At 45.2% G+C, this 19,849-nt stretch overlaps 1 protein-coding gene across 1 annotated transcript in view; it reads left to right on the forward strand.

Moving 5' to 3' along the window:
• The window catches only part of C18H1orf185 (chromosome 18 C1orf185 homolog), a 66,296-nt gene that overhangs the window by 44,596 nt on the left and 1,851 nt on the right, over positions 1-19,849 (forward strand). Inside the window, 4 exon segments of the mRNA XM_038760322.1 lie at positions 172-250; positions 7,254-7,359; positions 12,478-12,607; positions 13,489-13,522. Of these exon segments, the coding sequence (XP_038616250.1) occupies positions 172-250; positions 7,254-7,359; positions 12,478-12,607; positions 13,489-13,522 (349 nt within the window).

Here is a 19,849-nt window from a genome sequence, read left to right on the forward strand (position 1 = left end):
TTTCAGACATTTGGGACAAATGATCAAACCCATTCTAATAAACACATGGAAAATGCTACATTTTCCAGTTTTCTTCTAAATGAAAAGTTAGTAAAAAAAAGTGTAAAAAACTAAGTAGTGATTACAGACTTGATAGGAAAAAAATGACCAATTATTGTGTTATATTTTCAGAGATTTGCACCTCAAGCATCCTTACATAACCAAAGAAAGAAACGATCAGCGCATAATGAAACTGTTGTGATCTCCATAGGTGAGTTTATCAATCTTCTGTTTTTTTCCTCTCTCCACCCCCAACCCCTTTGTTTTTGCTGTGTAAAAAAAATTGTAACCCAATCCCACAGGGTTGCTTGCCCCTTGCCAGGATGGGTACTGATCATCAATCGTATTTATTGAGCGCTTACTTTGTGCAGAGCACTGTACTAAGCGCGTGATGACTTTGCATTCCCACCAAAGCCCAGAGAAGAGAGCACCCAGGAAGAGTGACGAAGATCGAGGAGCTGTTTGCTATTGCCAGGAAGTCTAGTCAGCAAAAAAAATATCAAGGAGGGTGGGTGTTAATTGTTTCCCAAAAATAAAGATCTCCTTACTCAGTTCCTTCCTCCAGGGGCACAGATGTGTTTTTAAAATCAAGTCCTAAAGGGATCTTTCAGTGGTCTCCTGATCTTAGTAGAGGGTTATGTCTTTCTTTGAAGTTGATTGGTCAGTTATAGTGCAGTTGGGAGATTGGAACTCATCTCAGGCTTAAAATGGTAGCTCTGCCAATGTAGAATCTCTATCTCCAGAGTTCTTCAGCATATAGCTTGTGGAAGATCTCAGCTTTTCTGGGGTTTTTAGACTGTGAGCCCACTGTTGGGTAGGGACTGTCTCTATGTGTTGCCAATTTGTACTTCCCAAGCGCTTAGTACAGTGCTCTGCACATAGTAAGTGCTCAATAAATACGATTGATTGATTGGGGTTGCCGGATGAGTGGGGTGGAAGGAGACAGAGAGAGAGACATTAAATTTTCAGTATAAGTTCAAGAAAACAGGGTATCTAAGAAGAAATAGAAGTTTGAGTAAGAAGCATTGTACATGCACTTGTGACCCTTGGGCGTCTGAAATTCACCCCATCCTCAACCCCACAACACTGTTATAAAATCTTTATATATTATAAATTACTTATTTCTATTAATGTCTGTCTCCTTCTCAAAACTAAGCTCATTGTGGGCAGGGAATGTGTCTGCTAACTCCATTGTATTGTACTCTCCCAAGTGCTTAGTGCAATGCTCTGCATGTAGTAAGAATTCCACAAGTACCTTTGATTGGTGAAAAGCTGAGTTAACTGTTATAAATATAAGTAAGAAGTTACTTTGTAACATTCAGGTGCAAGAAGCTAGAGAGTTTCAAAGCCGTTGCACACTCTTTCAGACTTTTTTGAGTCATAGAAAAATGTAATTAATCTGAAAGGGCCCTGTGCCAGGTACATCATTCTTACCTTCCAGGGCTTATGCAAGGCAGACCAGACTTCTTGGATCTTGTATCACCAAACTTCCTGTGTATCTTTTGGAAAATTAACTGATCCATTCGACTTGAAATTTCTGAAATTCAATAGCAGGTAGAAAAGCTTTGGCTAAGGTTCTTTACTCAAATTGTATTCTGCCCTTCCTCCACCTCAAACAAGAAAAATGTGAATTGTTTTAAATATATGGGCTTGGTCTTGGTTTTAATAATCTAGAATAAACAGCACTGTGGTATTTGTTAAGTACTCACTATATGCCGCACACCATGCTACGTGCTGAGGTAGTCACGAGCTTATCAGATCGGACACAGTCCAGTCATCATCGTTTTAGATCATCGTCATCACAAAACCGTTTTCAGGCAATAATCTCCTGTCCTGTATGAGGCTGCTGAAGATTCAAGAGTTAGTCAGGCAGTTAATCATATTTGCGGGGCGCTTCCTGAAGCAGAGGATTGTACTAAGCATTTGGAAGAGTACGATATAACAGACACATTCCCTGCCCACAGTGAGTCTAGAGGGGGAGACAGACATTAATAAAAATAAATAAATGAGAGGTATGGACATAAGCCTCAGCTCTTCCTTTGTGCCCAGTTGCGTGTGGTGGGGAATGTCCATGTTGAGTCCAGCTCCCAGGACAGGATGCTGTGGGCGGGGAAAGATTAGCTCCGTGCCCTCAGCCACACGTTCTCCCCAGTATCCGCCCCCTCCCTGGTGAATGTCCACTGGAGGGATGCCATAGGGCAGGAATGGGCACCAAGTGACGTGTGGGGAAGTTGTACTTCAGGGCCAACCTACGTCCCTTTGTTAGTTGTTTGAGCACTGACTAAAATGACCTACAGGGATTGAGTCATACTCTTCCTGTGTCTCCTTCCCCGTCCCCCCACCCCATGGACCCCTTGCATTGAGAACTGCCTGGGAAACACGTTAACCCAACTGATAATTGTTTGAAAACAGCATTTGCTGGTACATTTTATGAAACAACAAGGTTGCCCTGAGCCAACTTGCCGCTTTTCCCAGAGGGCTGCCCCAGACCACCCAAATTTCTGGATTCCGGTCTGAGTGCTAGGGAAGTGGTGGTAAATGTCAGTGGAGTTACTTTGTAGAGGGCTTTCCCCTTTCCAGACTTAAGATGTCTCTGTCCCCAGTTCTTGTCACTCTTTCATGGGGACAGTGTGTAGTTTGGGCTCTCCTAAAATCGCTCATTCGACAGGTTTATTGAGCATCTACCATGTGGACAGGGGCAGCTCTAGGGTCCCAACACATTGCCCAGCTTTCTCATTACAACCACCCCAGGGCCGGCATTTTACCCCACATGTAGGCCCAATGAGTCTTCTTCTTGCCGAGGACTTAAGTAAATCCCTCCCACACCCTTCCCTACCCCCTCTCCTGCCTTCTCTCCCACCTCCACCCCAGCTGGTCTGAGGCTAAGCAGGCAGCAGTGAATGGATCGTGGAAAGAGCTCAGGTTTTTAAAGAGTTGAAGAGACCCCTGAGTCTTTAACCAAAGACAGCTTGTTGAAATGGGGAGGCCACTTAATTTAGACAGGGGTGTGATGTAGATTTTGTTGGCCAGTGAGGAGTTTGTGGAACTTTGGCAGTCCCTGCAACACGGCGAAGCAGCTCTGGTTTCCCCAGCACCATCTAAAATCTTGGAATTAGAAGGTCTTGCATCACTTTTCACGGTGGCATTTATAAGGAAGATTGAGCAAGAAGACCAAAACAGGGAGAGGAGTTTTGAGGTGCACATAGGTATTCAAAAGATGTTAGCCTGATGCAAGGTACATAGAAAAGAAGAAGGTTGCTATTCAACATTCACTGACAAGTTCTTCCCTAAAGTATAGAAAAAAAACCGAATACAGGTAAGGTCTGTTTTGCTTTTTAAAGTCCCTTGTGGGCTTACAATCAATCAATGGTATTTATTGAGCACTTACTGTATGCAGAGCACTGCACTAAGCGCTTGAGAGAGTACAATAAAACAGACATGTACCCTTCCCACAGCAAGTTTACAATCTAGAGGGGGAGGCAGACATTAATATAAATAAATAAGCATCATACAAGCATCCGTAAGTCAGTCTCCTTTTTATAAAAGAGCAAATTTAATAGTCAAGGAACTTTATAGTCAAGGAAGAGCCAATTGGAATCTGTTTGATTCAAATACTGATCTTAAAGAAGTAACTCAAATTGTTGTTTTAGAAAACCAGCAAGTGTTTCCCAATTAAGGTCATTATGGAGAATGGTATTTTTTAAATGGAATTTGTTAAGTACTTACTATGTGGCAGGCACTGTACTAAGCACTGGGGTAGATACAAGCTAATCAGATTGGGCACACTACGTGTCCCACGTGGGGCTCACAGTCTTACTCCTCATTTTAGAGATGAGGTAACCAAGGGACAGAGAAGTTAACTGAACTTGCCCCAGGTCACAGTCACACAGCAGACAAGCAGCGGAGCCAGAATTAGAACCCAGGTCCCCTGACTCCGAGGCCTGTGCTGTATCTGCTAGGTCACGCTGCTTCAGAATTCTACTCTGGTTGAGCCTGTTCAAGAGTCCCCAGGATACAGCCACCCACCTACGGGAGCCAATCAGTCAGTCAGTTGTATTTATTGAGTGCTCACTGTGAGCAGAGCACTGTACTCAGCGCTTGGGAGAGTACCGTATAACGAGACATTCCTTGCCCACAGTGAGCTTACAGTCTAGAGCCAGAGAGTAGACAGCAACCTCCCTTTCCTCCTTCCCTTAGCCGCAGATTGCAACATGCACTTTCTTCTTCGGAGAATTACCCCCAGGGGGTGGCAGCAACTTGGGCTACCTGCCTCTCCTTTCTCTCAGGGCCCCTCCTGAAAATAATAATAATAATAATAATAATAATAATAATAATAATGGCATTTGTTAAGCACTTACTATGTGCAAAGCACTGTTCTAAGCACTGGGGGGAGAGACAAGGTAATCAGGTTGTCACAGTCTTCATCCCCATTTTACAGATGAGGTAACTGAGGCCCTGAGAAGTTAAGCGACTTGCCCAAAGTCACACAGCTGACAGTTGGCGGAGCCGGGATTAGAACGCACGACCTCTGACTCCCAAACCCTTGCTCTTTCCACTGAGCCACGTTGCTTCTGCTGAAAAGATCTTGGAGAGGATTTTCAGCTTTCCTGGAGCGTTATCATCATCATCATCAGTAACACGTAGGCACTTAGTAAATTTACAGGAGTCTAGGGTATGGTCTCTGCCCTTGGGGCATTTACCTCTGCTGCTGAATTATTGGTAATGGCCACCCTTGGGCACTCCTCCAGATGGCCCCTTGCGACCTTGGTGGTGCACAGGAACGTAACAGAATGTCTTTAGGTTTTCCCGGTCAGAGTCAGATTCCCCCCCCTATCCTCGTTAATCTGTGAGGAAGCAGTCCTTACCGACAGGTTACACTACATTGCATTTACAATGCTTCTCCTCGTACGAAGTCAGAACAGTGATAGAATCGTCGGGGGGCGAGCAGAGAACGAGAACTCGAGGGACCACTGGAATACACCAAAGTGGAGTACACCAGGAGCAAAAGATCCTATCCCTACACCCTAAGGGAAAGGACAGGAGCAGGAGGGAGAGCAAGGATGTTACAATTAGAGGAGCGAATATGGTCAGGAAGGCAAACTTTGCTGTTCGGGAGAGTCGGGGGCCGCTGGGATTCCTCTCCCCGATTCCAGAGAGCCTCAACTCGGTACTTTTTCTTCTAGCCAAGGAACAGATGGTGTCCCGGTCCTCGGAGCGACGCCTTTGGCTTCTCCTACTTAGGGTTCCCCCCTCGGCAGCCAGTGCTTCCTGTAGGACCTCTCCTCTCAGAAATCTCCCCGATGCGATGCGTTGACTTGGCAAACATTAATCACCTGCTTTGTAAGCACTAAACCTCCATCTAGCAAAGCAGTGGTTTTTCCTGTCTGGCTACCCAAGTAATTTACTGAGTCATTTTAAATACCTTTTCGCTTCCTTTGATAACGTCGCGGTCTTGTTCAATTTGCAAAACTGCCCATGGAAGTTTTGCTGTAGACCAGAAAGTCTATCCTTACCTTAATATATGGTCCCTAAAAGTTGGTTTTTCTAGGAGGAAGAGAAGGAAGAGGATATACAGCGAGGACCTGGGTTCTAATTTCGGCTCTGCCACTTGTCTGCTGTGTGACCTTGGGCAGGTTACTTCACTTCTCTGTGCCTCTGTTACCTCGTCTGTAAAATGATGATTAAGACTGTGAGTCCCGTATGGTGCAGGGACTGTGTCCAACCTAATTATCTTGTATCTTCCCTAGTGCTTAGTGCAGTGCTTAGTACATGGTAAGCACTTAACAAGTACCACAATTATTTGAGCCACCCTGAGCAGGCTAAGGAAAGAACAATCAAGTGATTGAGGGAAACACTTCCGAGGAGGATAGGATCAATCATTTTGGGTCATTTTGCTGGGGAGAAAGCTAAATAACTGTCTTCAAGAAATGAAGGGTTTTACGGGGAGGAAGCTGGCCAGTTGTTATGCGTGACCACAAAGGACTGAGCCAGAGGAACTGGGGGAAAAAAAATGAAAGCTCCGTCCTTAGAAATCTTGAAGGAAAGGCTAGCCAACCGGGTGTCGTGGATGTCTCAGTCATTCTGCTCGGAGGTGGGGTAGGAGGTGGAGGGGGCTGGGGAGGGCAGAACAGAACAGAGGGCCTCTTGAGTTCTCTTCCAGCTCTATTATTCTGTGAGTCCCTGACTTGTGTAGTCACACAGTTCAAACCAGTGAAGAATAATAAAGCTTAGAGGGGTAGATGTTAGTGCCCTCTTGGGCAGGAAACGTGACTGCCAACTGTGTTGTATTGTACTCCCCCCAAGCACTCACTACAGTGCTCTGCATGGGGGAGGCGCTCAGTACTTTCCAAGCGAGTTGGCCGAAGTCTATGTGAAACCGTGTTAGCAATAATTTCACGTTGTTTCCCAATCAGAAGCGTTTTCTTCTCTGCTCTGGGCAGTCTTGAGGAAACAAATCACTCACTGCAGTTTATGTATTTATTGATTTTTTTTTCAGCCAAATTAAAACTCAAAGCAATGATTATAGGAAAAGCAGAGGCTGTCAATAGAGGTCAGATTTGTCGGGTGGATTCCCACACGCTAGCAGGGTGGGACTGCCTGTCTGCAAGCCCTAATTCTGGGGGCTCAGTACCCCACCCCACTCCTCTCAACCCTAGGTCCCAAGGGCTTGTCATGGCTACTGCCTTCAGAGCGGGGAAGGGGAAAACAACCTCCCACTCTCTCCAGCCTCAGGGGAAATGGTGAGTCACTCCCCAGGCTTAGGGGGAAGGGGGCCGCAGCTGTCACTGGCTCTCCTCCTCCTCCTGTCTATCCTCTTCTCTTCCTCCTCCTCTTCTTCCTCCTCCTCCTCCCGGGAAGCAGGAGCAGTGGCAGCAGAATAACCGGGGGATAGATGGGGGCTGCCACTTAGCAGGGGGTTGGAGTGAGGGCGGAAGGAATACAGTCCCCTTCCCTCCAGCTGACGTTAGCACACGCCTTTTACCCAAATTTAAGTCGTTTTCACCTACTACACAGGGGGCAAATCAGTTCATTTAGTAGCACTGTAAACATCCTGGAGTCATTTAACATGAAACAACAGGGTCCAGAATATCAATCTTGTGTTGTAATGGATTTTGTCATGCTTTGTGTGGTTTTAAATTGTTAAATCAATATAATTCCTCCTACCTTGGAGATATTTGGAGGCAGTGAACCTTTTCTTATTTTTGTTTTTGCAGACTTTTTGAACCATTTAACCTATGCTTTGATAGCCGGTGTTGTTATTGTTGGAATTGTCTTCTTTGCCTTGGCATTAACGATGTTGATTCTGCTTTATAAACAAAGGTAAGATTAGGACGTCTTCACCCTCCCCCCAAGATTTATCAAGTTAAACTTATAAAGTGAAACAGAGAAGTAAGAGAAGAAAAGTTGGAAAAGTGGATCTGTTTCATCCAGGGGCACAAGTTCTAATTTCAGTTCCCCAAGCCAACTACCACCCAGCCAGGCGACGTCCTAGTTAGCAAGTCCCAAGAAGGGATGAGGTTGTTAGGATGTAGGAGGGGGTGTTGGGATGGTGGGTGGGTGGGGGGTCGGGAAACGAGAGGGGGGATGTTTAAAGGAGCCCAACTATAGTTTTGGTGTTCAGACCTCTTTATTTGACACCTCGGCGGGCCAGCCTGGTTGAACTTTTTCCCCTGCTTTATAGGGTGGCATTTGGCACCTTCCTAGGTGTGGCCAAGCTTCAGTTAGTCATCTGTTGTAGGTGAGTCAAGTACCTGCCACGCTAGGTCATTTGGCCTAGGACTAGGAGACCCAAAAAAGACAGTGGCTTCATTCGTTCATTCAGTCATATTTATCGAGCACTTACTGTGTGCAGAGCATGGCACTAAGCACTTGGGAGAGAACAATATAACAATAAGCAGATGCACTCCCTACCCACAACGAGTTTACAATCTAGAGGGCTCTAAACTGCTTTGAGGCTTCGGGAGGTCTCTTCCCCTCAGATCACTTCTGAGGGATCCCGGTCGATCCAGAGGCCTGGGTGGGATCGGGGAGGGTAAAGGGAACCCAAATTGACTTTTGATCCAACGCTAGTGTCTCACAGTGGGGCGAGGGTGAGGTTTCAAGGGGTAGGACAAATGACCCCCCCAGAAAGTGGGATGGGGAGGGAGGGGAGAGCTGGAAGGAGGCACTGAATCAAGAAAAAGGAGAAGAGAAACAGTCACAGACCCTAAAGCCAGGACAACACACCCTTGCACTGAAATTAGGTCTTCAGCGGGAGGTAGCCAAGGTTGCTCCTTTACTGCTGCCACCATAGTCACCCTCTGGGCTTCGGCCCCATTTCTGCCACCTGCTTCCTTCCAGAGGTTCCACTCCAGCCCCGTGCTTGGCTCCCTTAGGCTGGGTGCAGGGCGGTGAGATGGAGATCTCTGAAGTGTCCCCAGTGGGTGGCAACACATAGTTGAGGCGGTGACAGGAGCGCCGCCGGACTGAGTGGGGCAGGATGCCACGGCTGCATTGTTTCTGCCCTTCTCTGTTGCTGCTCTCCACCCTGGAAACCTGCTCTAACCCCATGGCCACCCACCCCCACATCGTTGGAAGTCCTGCCTCTTGTGGGTGGCCAGATTTTAAGTATGTACCCGCAAAACACACACACACACACACACACACACTCTCTCTCTCTCTCTCTCACTCTCTCTCTCTCTCTCTCTCTCTCTCTCTCTCTCGCAGATACCTTTCATGGGACTCCTGGTCACCTCACACAGAGTCTCCTTGAAAATTACATACAGTAAGCGTTTAATAATACGCTGGAGTAAATTATGCAGCCCTACCCTCCTCAGCGATCACGTAGCCGCAGAGGTTCGGAAGTCATGCAGGCTGTCCTCGGTAGCCAGCATGAGGCTCAGTGGACTCACATCTGGAGATTCCTAGGTGGATAAAGCATCTTGGGATCTCCAGTGTGGTCTGGGATCCTCAGGACTCTCTTAAGACAGTCGGAGCCTCAGAAAGCCCTTGAAAGCAGCACCCTGCTTCTTCCCAGGCCTGGGAGTCAGAAGGAGCTGGGTTTTAATCCTGGCTCCGCCACTTGTCTGCTGTGTGACCTGATGCAAGTCACTTGACTTCTCTGAGCCTCAGTTCCCTGATCTGTAAAATGGGGATTAAGACTGTGAGCCCCTTGGGGGACAGGGAATAATCTAACCTGATTATTTTGTATCTCTCTCAGCGCCTAATACAGTTCGTAGCACAGAGTAAGCACTTAGCAAATACCAAAAAAAATTACATCTGCCTCAGGATCTAGTCAAGAAACATACCTTGAACCCAAACCTGCCCTTATTGGACTGCTAGCAAGTGTCCTTTCAGCTCCGAGTCACAGACTGGGTCTTCTAATCTACGTTCCCAAGTGCCCAGAACAACAACGATCTGCACGCTGAAGGTGCCCAGTACAATGCTCTGCACCTAGTAAGTCCCCAGGATAGTAATCATCATCATCATCATTGTGGTATTTGCTGGGTGCTTCATATGTGCCAAGCGCCTTCAGCGCTTTGCACTGAAGAGAGCTAGCTTGGTGGCTTTGTGGAGGGAGGGCATTCCAGGCCAGGGGTAGGATGTGGGCTGGGGGTCAGTGGTGGGACAGGCGTGAATGAGGCCCAGTGAGGAGGTTAGTGGCAGAGGAGCAGAGGGTGCGAGCTGGGCTGGAGAAGGAGAGAAGGGAGGGGAGGTAGGAGGGGGCGAGGTGATGAAGAGCCTATGAATAGATGATGTAATTATTTCTTTGCCTAGGACCAGGCAGCTAGATCAGATGATCTCTCAGAATTCCTCCCAGCTATGGCTCTATCCATCTATCAGCCACCCATGCCTAGTGGAAACTGCCCAGGCCTGGGACCAGAGGACCAGGGTTCTAATCCTGACTCTGCCACCTGCCTACCAGGTGCCCTGTGACAAATCACTTCATTTCTCTGGGCCTCAGTTTCCTCATGGGTTCTTCCTCCCTTCCACTGTGAGCCCCATGAGGGAGAGTGCCCAACCAACATGCCTGTCTTCTATCTACCCCAGCGCTTAGTACAGTGCTTGCCACATAGAAATACCACTATTATTATTAGGATGTCATATCCAATTTTTCTGCCTCCACCACTGCCATTCCCAGACAGATTAAGCAGTGTAGCTTCTCCGCCGATGCTTCTTTTCATATCTCAGCTTACTCTGCGGGAAGGCAGTTCAGGGGTCTGGCTCTGTCCTAGTCTTCTTGGACTATTTTTCTTTCCAGTCTCTTCAGAGATGGTGCCTATATTGGACAGGGAGGTTTTCTGGAGATAATTTTTCAATGGAACAATCTTTTCTTCACCCATTCAGTCCAGAATTAGCCCAGTGCTAAGCCCCAAAGTAACTCCAAGGGTCTGAGGCAACTCAGACCAAACAAGTTTTAGGAATCAGGAACAGAACTGTGGGAACCTGATATTAGGACCTTCACTCGACAGACAGACAGACTGCATTTCAAGGTTTTCCATCTACACAACGGGCCCCTGACACGTCACTGCCTCCTTGGATGGCTTCAGCCACAAAGAAGAGGTTCGAATAATGACCATCCGTCCCTCCCAGCCCCAACAAATCATTTTCATTATCAGGCTAAATTTGGACCCAGATACGTTTTTGTAGCAAATGCACCCATCATCAGCTGGCTAACAGCAGGAATATTAAAACATAAAAAAATTCTACCTAATGTACTCACTGGTGTATTTCAATCTCAGTATAAAGGATGGGGGCGAAGGTGTTTATATGTGTGTGTATGTGTTTGCCTGGGGCAGGGCTCGGCCAAACAACCAGGAACAGGTTGGGCTGCAAGCTACGCGTAATAATAACAATAACTATTGTATTAAATATTTACTCTGTGGCATCCACCGGGCTAAGTGCTGAAGTAGATACAGAGCTAGATCAGACACAGTCCCTGCCCCATCCTGGGCTCCTAGTGCAAGGGGGAGGGAGACCAGATATTGAATCCCCATTTTACAGATGAGAAAACTGAGGCACAGAGAAGGATTTTACCCAGGGACAAGGCAGGTAAATGGTGGCGCAACTAAAGACTTGTGGTAGCTGTAATTATTTATTTTAAAGTGCAGAATAGCATTAAGAAGGCAGCCCTTTGAGTCAGTCCTAATATACGTCATTAGGGAGTCCTCTCTGAACTACCAGATTTTAAAAATCAAACCTCAAAAAGACCTTACTCCATTTTCTTGTTACTGACCACTGCTTTCACTAAGGTCCTCTTGAAGCGGAACTTCTTAAAAATGTCAATCAATCCATCAATCGTATTTATTGAGCGCTTACTGTGTGCAGAACACTGTACTAAGCGCTTGGGAAGTACAAGTTGGCAACATATAGAGACAGTCCCTATCCAACAGTGGGCTCACAGTCTAGAAGGGGGAGACAGAGAACAAAACCAAACATACTAACAAAATAAAATAAATAGAAATAGAAAATTAGTAGAATAAATGAAAATATTTATTCTAAATGTAATTCTAAATGCTATATATTCTAAATATAATATTTAGAAATAGAAATAGAAAATAAATAGAATAAATAAAAATGTCCATTTGCTTTTCTTAGAAACCTAGTCCCCGAGTTGGAACAAGGATAAATGTCAGGGGAGAGAAGGGAATGGGGACCACATGCCAGTTGAAAAGGCAGTGAAGTGGGGGTTGGAGTGGCGGGACATCCTGAGGTTCATGGGTACATAGGTACCTTTGGCAGTGCACTCCATTGGTCATCAACTGAAATCAGCCTGCTGGGGTGTCTCTGACAGCCTGTCTGATCTGCCCTCGAGTCATTTCTCAGCTTGTCTTTGGTAATGGGGTCCACTAATTAAGTGAAATGGTGAGAAAGAGATTGGTGAGGGACTGGCTCTCTGACTGGAAACTGTGCCCTTGATTTCTTGACTGAATAGTATGTCTATTACGAGAGAAACCAGGTCTCTAAAAGTAGATATTGCCAGTAGAAGGGGGAGTGTCAGAGGCTGGGGTGGGGGTGTGTAGGAACAATTGGTGTAGGAGACACCTTAGGCTTTGGAACCCAGGTGAGGTCTATGTTTCTAGGCACAGTGCTTGTAAAAGTCCTGCAGGGAAGCCAGGCATTTGATCAACACCTGCATTGTGTGACCTAGTGCTGTGGGAGATATACAGGAAGTACAGGCATACTCTCTTACCATCCTAACAATTCCCGTGGTGTAGACAAGACAATCGTCAATTCAGAAACGGAAAAGGAAACACATGATGAAGCAAAAAGCAAATTAAAATATATGCACACCAAAAAATGCCATATAAATAAGCATAATTTAAGCACGGATGAAGGGTTTTTTTTCCTGAGTCGCTGGGGACCTGCATCCAGTTAAATATTATAATGGTTGAACTGTATTTGGAGATACAGTGATTAGCTTTTAATTTAATGACAATGTCTTTAAACGTCTTTCAGAGAACTCTTTCAGCTCCCTAGTGGCAGACTTAAAAGAGAAAAATTAATGAAGAAGTCATCAGATTCAAAGATTGAGCCTTACTTTCAATATGTTTCTCTTTCTCAGTGTTTTCATAATCCAACACTCCAGGTAAACCATAATATGTTATATGAAGTCTTGCCCTTTAAAAATCGTTTTGCTGTAGTACTGTGAGAGGAAATTATTTCATACATTTTGGATGAGCTACTGCAGTATTTAAATGACAGTCAATGATATATATATATATATATCATTATATATATATTATATATATTATATCATTATATATATATATATATTTATTTATTTCAGTAGGATTCCTTTAGACTGAAAGCTCATTGTGGGCTGGGAGTGTGTCTTCCAACTCCATTTGCATCGTACTCTCCCAAGTGCTTAGTATAGTGCAGTGCACCCAGTAATTGCTCAACAAATACCATGGCTTAATTAATCAAATCTACATGATAAGACTTGTCGAAACCCAAGATGCCTTTGCTCTAGCACCTCCTTCTCTTCCTCGTCCTCCAGTTTCCCTCCTTTGCTTGTATCCCGCAAGGACCGAACTTAAGAGAGAGCTTGGGTGAAACTCCAAGGTGCCAAAGAAGATACCCATTGCCTTAAGACCTGTGGGGTCCCCTTGCCCCTCGGGGAGTTAATGAAACTTTGTAGGTTGCTTATCCCAATTCCTGGGTCCAGGCTCTTGACTTTTGTTTTCCCTCTAGATTTTAGAGGGAGAAACAGACCAAAGAGTGAGTTATAAAGGCATTGGGCTTAACCTCTTTTTGTCATTCTCAGGAAGGGAGAATAATAGTGATGATAATAATAATAATAATAATCATACTGGTTAAGCATTTACTATGTGCTTAACATGTTCCCTGCCCACAAGGAGCTTACATGTTCATGTCAGAAGAGAATTCATTCGGTTTTCTATTAAAACAGTTTTGTGTTTGCAGACTAACTCAGTGGTTGCATTTTTTTTATTTATCTGTTAATAGGACCCAAGTGAAAAATCACCAGCACTGACAAGAGGTACTCATTCTTTTTTTACTAGAGAGATACTTAGAGTCGCGAAAGAATTAGATTCACAGAACCAGCCTGCACTTCCTATCTGTTCCCGGCTGGAAAATCAACAACAGTAAGGGACTCAAAATGTTAAACTAGATGGAAAATTACATTTTCAAGTAATAGAGAGATTTAGTAAAGCTGTTAGCAGAATTAAACAGGGAATAGTAAGCGCTCAATAAATACGATTGAATGAATGAATAAGAGCTCCAGGCGATTTATCAGCAAATGAAAGTAATTGTAAGTTACTGTAAAGTTATTGGAAAGTAACTTCTGATTTCATGTTTCTTTTTAATGAAAATGCCAGGGTAAAGGAGCTCATCCCTGCCTGGTAATGATAATAATAATAATTATGGTATTTGTTAAGCACTTACTATGTGCCAAGCACTAAACTAAGCACTTGATTAGATACAAGGTCATTAGGTCCCACATGGGGCTCATAGTGTGAGTAGGAGAAAGAACTGCAAAATGGAGTTGAGGGAAACTGAGGCACAGATAAGTTAAGTGATTTGCCCAAGGCCATCCAGAAGGGAAGTGGCAGAGCTGGGATAAGAACCCAGATCCTCTGACTCCCAAGATGTGCTCTTTCCACTATGCCACACTGCGTCCCTAAGACCACTGAATCAACAAAGGGTGAAACCGTTGGGCTGAGAGTCTGGCATGTGGCTTCTGGTCTCTGATCCCCTACAATTAACTGTGTGACCCTGGGTAAGTCACTTAATCTCTCAATGCCTCGTCATGTCCACCTGTACAACGGGGATTATAGTACCTGTTTCTGACCCGAGGACATTACGAGATAAAAAGAATAACATAGTCGATGTTCAGAGTGGGCCGCCGTCCAGTCTTCATATCATGCCGGCATGTCTCAGAATGTAAGAGAGAGAAAATGAGTCTCTTCACTAATTCAGTGCATGAATACATAAATAAATCTAGGCTTGCAGTTAGATCTGGGCTCCCCTCCAGCTTGGAGCACTTTTGAGGATCAGGTCAGGTCCCCAGTTCAACCTGGGGCAGTCTGCCGAGTGAGACCCACCCAACTCCGAGCTGAGAGCAGAGCTGCGATGGGGTGGGGGGCTGGGAGAGCCACGGGTCTGGATGTGAGGGAGCTAGTGGGCCAGGGTATCAAGGTGGGAAGTGCAGTTTCACAATTCTTAATCTCTATCTGATTCATTAGATAACTTGTACTTCCCAAGCGCTTAGTACAGTGCTCTGCACACAGTAAGAGCTCAATAAATACTATTGATGATGATTAGAGAAGCAGCGTGGCTCAGTGGAAAGAGCACGGGCTTTGGAGTCGGAAGTCATGGGTTCAAATTCCGGCTCCACCAATTGTCAGCTATGTGACTTTGGTCAAGTCACTTGACTTCTCTGTGCCTCAGTTACCTCATCTGTAAAATGGGGATTAAGACTGTGAGCCCCCCCGTGGGACAACTTGATCACCTTGTAACCTCCCCAGTGCTTAGAACAGTGCTTTGCACATCGTAAGTGCTTAATATGTACCATTATTATTATTATTATTATTATCTCAAATATGTTCCTCCGCATATCTGGCCTGGACCCTCAATTCTGGGCTGTCTGGAGCAGGTTGCCCCTGGCCCCAAGAGCATAAGCTGTTTTGAGTGGGTCAGGCCAATTCTCCCCACATTACCTATCTAGCCAAGGTTTTTTGCCTCCCAAACCAACTTTGATTAAGAATTTTGTGTGTACCATTTAATAATAATACTGGTACTTGTTAATCACCAAGCACGGTGGAGAAGCAATCTGACCTAGAAGATATAGCACTGGGAATTAGAATGACCTGGCTTCTATCCCGGCTCCAGAACTTGTCTGCGGTGTGACCTCGGGAGAATCACTTCACTTTTCTGGGCCTCAGTTACCTCATCGGTAAAATGGGGATTAAGACTTTGAGCCCCAACATGGACTGGGTCCAACCTGATTAGCTTGTATCTACCCCAGCGCTTGGTACAGCACCTGGCACAGAGTAAGCACTTAACAAATACCATAAAAAAACCCAAAACTCTACTACTGGATTAGAACCCAGGTCCTCTGACCCCCAAGACCTGGGCTCTTTGCATTAGCCACATTGTTTCTCCCACACCTGCTTGATGAGAAGTTTTTGTTTTGTGTGTTTGGGATTTAACATGTTTCCGTGGATGCCATCTCCCCCCGCCCCATCAATGTTGTTGTGGTCGGATTCATTTTTCTTCCTGTCCACCTTCTTTGTGATCCATAAGTTTCAGTCACGACCCCCTCCCAGCCTTCATTGGTCCAAGCTGAAGTCCTGATCTTTTAGGTGCGTCCTCACACAGAAGCTGCCCCATCCTGTCGGTCATCTTGACATTCGTGAGTGAAGTTGTTAGGAAATGCACCGCAGTTAAAGATGTGACACAGGTTTTGTTCAAAGAAGAAAAGAATAGACGGTCATGTGGTTCTCAGGCAAGAAAATGGATGAATTTGACCGTCCTAACTATTCTCTCATAAGCAGAAAATAGAACCATGATAAACAATTATTTAGTCAGGGAAAGGTAGAAAAAAGCAGAAAGCATAATTCTGCCATTTTGCGAAACCATAGTACCTTGAGAGCTATCATACTGATTAGAGTTCTGGTCTCCATGCAGTAGGGAGGCTGTAGTGGTTCTGGAGCAGATTTAGAGCATGACATTTCCCTTCAAAGACCTACTGAGAGCTCACCTCCTCCAGAAGGCCTTCCCAGACTGAGCCCCCTCCTTCCTCTATTTATTTATTTATTACTCTATTTATTTATTACTTTATTTATTTATTTATCACTCTATTTATTTATTTATTTATTTATTTTACTTGTACATATCTATTCTATTTATTTTATTTTGTTAATATGTTTGGTTTTGTTCTCTGTCTCCCCCTTTTAGACTGTGAGCCCACTGTTGGGTAGGGACTGTCTCTATATGTTGCCAACTTGTACTTCCCAAGCGCTTAGTACAGTGCTCTGCACACAGTAAGCACTCAATAAATACGATTGATTGATTGATTACCTCCTTCCCCTCCCCACAGTACCTGTATATATGTTTGTATGTATTTATTACTCTATTTGTACATATTTATTCTATTTTATTTTGTTAATATGTTTTGTTTTGTTCTCTGTCTCCCCCTTCTAGACTGTGAGCCCACTGTTGGGTAGGGACCGTCTCTGTATGTTGCCAACTTGTACTTCCCAAGCGCTTAGTACAGTGCTCTGCACACAGTAAGCGCTCAATAAATACTGTTGAATGAATGAATGAATGACATGATGGGCTGTTGAAGGATGTGATTTCCATGCTGAATAGTATTTTATATTTTGAATTTGTTAAGCGCTTACCATGTGCCAGGTACTGTGCTAAATCCTGGAATAGATACAGGATAATCGTGTTGGGCACGGTCCCCGTCTCACATAGGGCTCAGATTCTGAATCTCCATTTTACAGAAGAGGGAACTGAGAAGTGAAGTGTCTTGCCCAAGGTCACACAGCAGACAAGTGGCAGAGTCGGGATTTGAACCCAGGTCCTCTAATTCCCAGGTTCTTGCTCTGTACACTTGCCCACGCTGCTTCCCAGCTCATAATTTGAAGCTCTTTGGGAAATTTGAGTTGCACTGAGTTGAACACTTTCTGGTAATCATTGAAGGAAAAGGAAAGTGGGATTTGTTATTCTCAAAGTTTTAGCTGGCCAAGGAAATGGATGTGGTCAATGGTTGAGTAACCAGAGGAGAATACAGTGTGTTCTCTGTTGGAATGCAGTTCAAGGCCATTTTTGATGCCGTCTAGTTTGCCTCCAGTGAAGACTTGGTGCATGAGGGAAAAACACATTTTTAGATAGTAATTTTTCTGGAGGTCTTCAGAACCATCTTGCTTCACCAGTAGTATGATCTCAGTTCTTTCCCATACTGTTGAAGCAGACTCGTTCACATTCTGTACCCCGAACCACAGGGCCAGTGATGGAAATAGAGATGTACCTCCTTCTTGGAGTTTTCCTGGCAGTTGTTATTCCTTTATTCCTCTCCTATTTTCTGAGTTCCACTCTGTATCTATCCATCTTTTTCCAAATTACTTCAGGAAGAGTTTCAGGCTAGCTTGGAATTTTCTGAGGCTTTGGAAAGGAGAGGTCATGATAGACTTTTGTCTCTAGACTCCAGCCACTTGCTTCTTTCAGTGCCAGCAGGGTATTCTTCCGTTGCTCAGTATCTACTTCAACTCTTTTTCAAGCACTTACTTCACTTCTGCTCCTGCTCTCAGCTTTTTCTTTCTGAAGTCCGCTGTCTCTGCTCCTCTTCTAACAAATGCCCCGGTGAGAGCATCCTTGTCCACTGAACTTTGGCCATCATTTTCAATTTCTCCTCTTTGACCCCTTGTTTCTTTCCTGGAGCTATTTTTTGCTCCCTTGAATTAACAGAGCCTTTTGGGGTTTTTCCCTGGGAGGATTATCTTCAGTATATTTTGTTCATAGTTCCACTTCCAACACTTCTTCACTAAATCAACACCTCCTCATCGACTTCTGAGCTCCTAGGGCTTGGTCTTCCTGTCAGGGACAATTTTTCTGGACCCGAGCCCAAGACGACCCTTTTTCTTGCCATCAGAATGGGAGTATTCTGGCCCTGGTATGATTCCTTGGGAACTTTTCCTCATCCCCCTTTCATTTTGATTCTTTGGGGGGGCGGGGGGGGGGGGGGGGGGGGGGCGGGGGGCTTACGTTTGTGGTTTACTGATGGTTGGCCGTGGCCACAAAGGCGAGCCATCTCATTTTGCTCTTCCAAATTTACCAGTGAGGTATTCCTGGTCAACCACTTCCTTTCCTTGGATAGCTTTAAAGTTCCTCTGAACCACGCTACACACTGACTTCATCAGAAGCCCTTTTCCCATGTCCTCATAGGATCCTTCAATTTCCCAGGCTCTTCCTGTTGAGTTGGGCTCGCCTTTTGTCTGATTTTCCTCACGCCGGGAAGTCTGGTGGCCAAGAGGAGAAGCTTTACTCTTGAAATCATGTCCCCAGCTTCCTGTAGGAGTGTCTTTTTTTAAATGGTATTTGTTAAGCGCTTACAGTGTTCCAGGCACTGTACTAAGCACTGAGGTAGACACAAGTTAATCGGGTTGGACAGAATTCATGTCCCACTTGGGACTCATAGGCGTAATCCCCGTTTTATAGATGAGGTAAATGAGGCCCAGGGAAGTTAAGTGACTTGTCACACAGCAAACAGGTGGTGACTCCCAAGCCTGTGCTCTGTCCTCTAGGCCCTGCTGCTTCTATGTACTTTTGGGATCCAATCCTGCTGGCTCAAGCTCTGTTGCTCTCCGCTGGCCCGACTGCTGTTTTTTCTCTGTTCCCACAAATTCTTCGGGTCACCTGATTTCACATGCACCCACCCTTCCTGTTTTTTTCCGAGTACCAATGTTACGAGCACATCTGCGCGTCCTAGTTGGTTCTAGATGGAGCGTAGAGATGTTTCCGGCCCTCTAGGTCTTCCGCCCCTGGTCGGTCCAGATGTCAGGCATTGTTGCTTGGGCCGTAAAAGGGAGTCAGCTCCTTTTTTCTCCGGGTTCTTCTGCTCAGCATGGGGGGGTTTGTCCCATGCCTTTGTGGCAGAATATTGGGTTGCCAGTCTTGGTGTCGGTGGCGGCAGGGTCCCTTCCTTCCCCTGAAGCCAATCTGAGTTTCAGTGTAAAGGGGAGAGTTGAGCTCCCAGCTCCCCAGGCCCACGCTAGACACCAACAGGACACCGACTGGGGCAGGAATGTTTTTTAATGGTCTTTGTTAAGCTCTTACTAGGTTTCAAACACCATTGCAAGCACTGGGGTAGATACAAGTTAAACAGGTTATGTATATATTTGTAATTCTGTTCATATTGATCCCTGTTTACTTGTTTTGATGTGTATATATTTATAATTCTATTTGTTTATATTGATGCCTGTTTACTTGTTTTGTTGTCTCTCTCCCCCTTCTATTCATTCATAATAATAATAATGGCATTTATTAAGCGCTTACTATTTGCAAAGCACTGTTCTCAGTGCTGGAAAGCACTGTTCTAAGCGCCGGGGAGTTTACAAGGTGAACAGGTTGTCCCATGTGGGGCTCACAGTCTTCATCCCCATTTTACAGATGAGGTAACTGAGGCCCAGAGAAATTAAGTGACTTGCCCAAAGTCACAGCTGACAAGTGGCGTAGCTAGGATTTGAACCCATGACCTCTGACTCCAAAGCCCGGGCTTTTTCCACTGAGCCACGCTGCTTCATCCATTCAGTCGTATTTATTGAGCACTTACTGTGTGCAGAGCACTGTACTAAGCGCT

This window comes from Tachyglossus aculeatus, chromosome 18, assembly GCF_015852505.1.
Source record: "Tachyglossus aculeatus isolate mTacAcu1 chromosome 18, mTacAcu1.pri, whole genome shotgun sequence".
Lineage (NCBI taxonomy): Eukaryota > Metazoa > Chordata > Mammalia > Monotremata > Tachyglossidae > Tachyglossus > Tachyglossus aculeatus.